The sequence below is a fragment of the Oratosquilla oratoria genome, chromosome 9 (genome assembly GCF_046742065.1).
Source record: "Oratosquilla oratoria isolate Oo_2021 chromosome 9, ASM4674206v1, whole genome shotgun sequence".
In the NCBI taxonomy this organism is placed as follows: domain Eukaryota; kingdom Metazoa; phylum Arthropoda; class Malacostraca; order Stomatopoda; family Squillidae; genus Oratosquilla; species Oratosquilla oratoria.
Genome location: NC_134785.1, coordinates 14179293 through 14180344, shown reverse-complemented (window position 1 = coordinate 14180344; position 1052 = coordinate 14179293). Strand labels below are relative to the sequence as shown.

At 57.2% G+C, this 1052-nt stretch overlaps 1 protein-coding gene across 1 annotated transcript in view; it reads left to right on the top strand.

The window, feature by feature from the left end:
- Positions 1 to 234: 234 nt before the first annotated feature.
- Positions 235 to 1052, top strand: part of LOC143027988 (uncharacterized) — a 41900-nt gene continuing 41082 nt past the window's right edge. The window contains exons 1-2 of the mRNA XM_076189630.1: positions 235 to 291; positions 515 to 891. Of these exons, the coding sequence (XP_076045745.1) occupies positions 235 to 291; positions 515 to 891 (434 nt within the window). The remainder of the gene's footprint in view (positions 292 to 514; positions 892 to 1052) is intronic.

Here is a 1052-nt window from a genome sequence, read left to right as displayed (position 1 = left end):
AGCCACGCACGCTGTCGGTATATAGCAGGCTGACTCCTTCTCGCGCGCTCGTCGTCCGAACCGCAAACCGCTTCGGTTATTATCGAGCTCGCCGCGCTGCGCCGCGCCGCGTCACGCCGTGCCCCCGTGTCGTGTCAGGTCCTCTGTGCCGCCGCCCCCGCCGCCGCCGCTGCCGAAACACCCGCCCGCCGCAAAACCCCGCCGCCGTCACCGCAGCGGCGGCCCGGTCGTGCTATGCCGCTCCGGTCCGTAGGTGAAGGAGAAGTACTTCGCCGACAACCCCATCAGGAGGTAAAGGAAGAAGAGGAGGAGGAGGAGGAGGAAGAGGAAGAAGAGGAGGAGGAGGACCTCGGTTGTAGCCTCGAGGAGGCCGAGAGCAACTTCGCTGTCCTCTTCTTCGGCGTTCATGAGCGTTCGATGAGTTTCGCGGCCGGACGGCGCCTGACGGCCGCGTCTCCGCGGGAGGAACTTTCCTTTTCTAGAATAAGAAAGAAAAGAAATATTTTAGTTCTAGAATAAAGTGCGTTCTTCGTGTGCACGACATGTGGATACGTTACAGAACATTGTAGGTCATTCGTTACAGACTGAATACATATCAATAACTACCTCGTTCTATACGTTGCCTTCGGCAGATCAGGAACTCGCTACCTCACTACTCGTTCTCACCGATCTCTTCAAGAACGCCGTCGATCTCAAAAACCCGAAGCCCAAAAAGGAAAAAAAGGGGAGGGGGGGAGAATACACTCACCTTCGTCATGTGTTCCTCCTCGTCGTCAAGATCGACCATCGCAGAACCTTCCTCTTGAAGGAGGACCTCAAGTCTCCTCGAGCTGGACTCGAAGAAGCTGACTCGAAGAAGTCGGGAGGAACCTACTCACGCTGCTGTACAAGGTGAGAAAGAGAGATCCACGACGCTCTTACCTTTACCTCCTCCTCCTCCTCCTCCTCCTCCTCCTCCTCCTCCTCCTCCTCCTCCACCACCACCTCCTCCTCCACCTCCTCCACCTCCTTCTCCTCTTCCTCCTCCTCTTCTTCCACCTCCTCCACCTGTA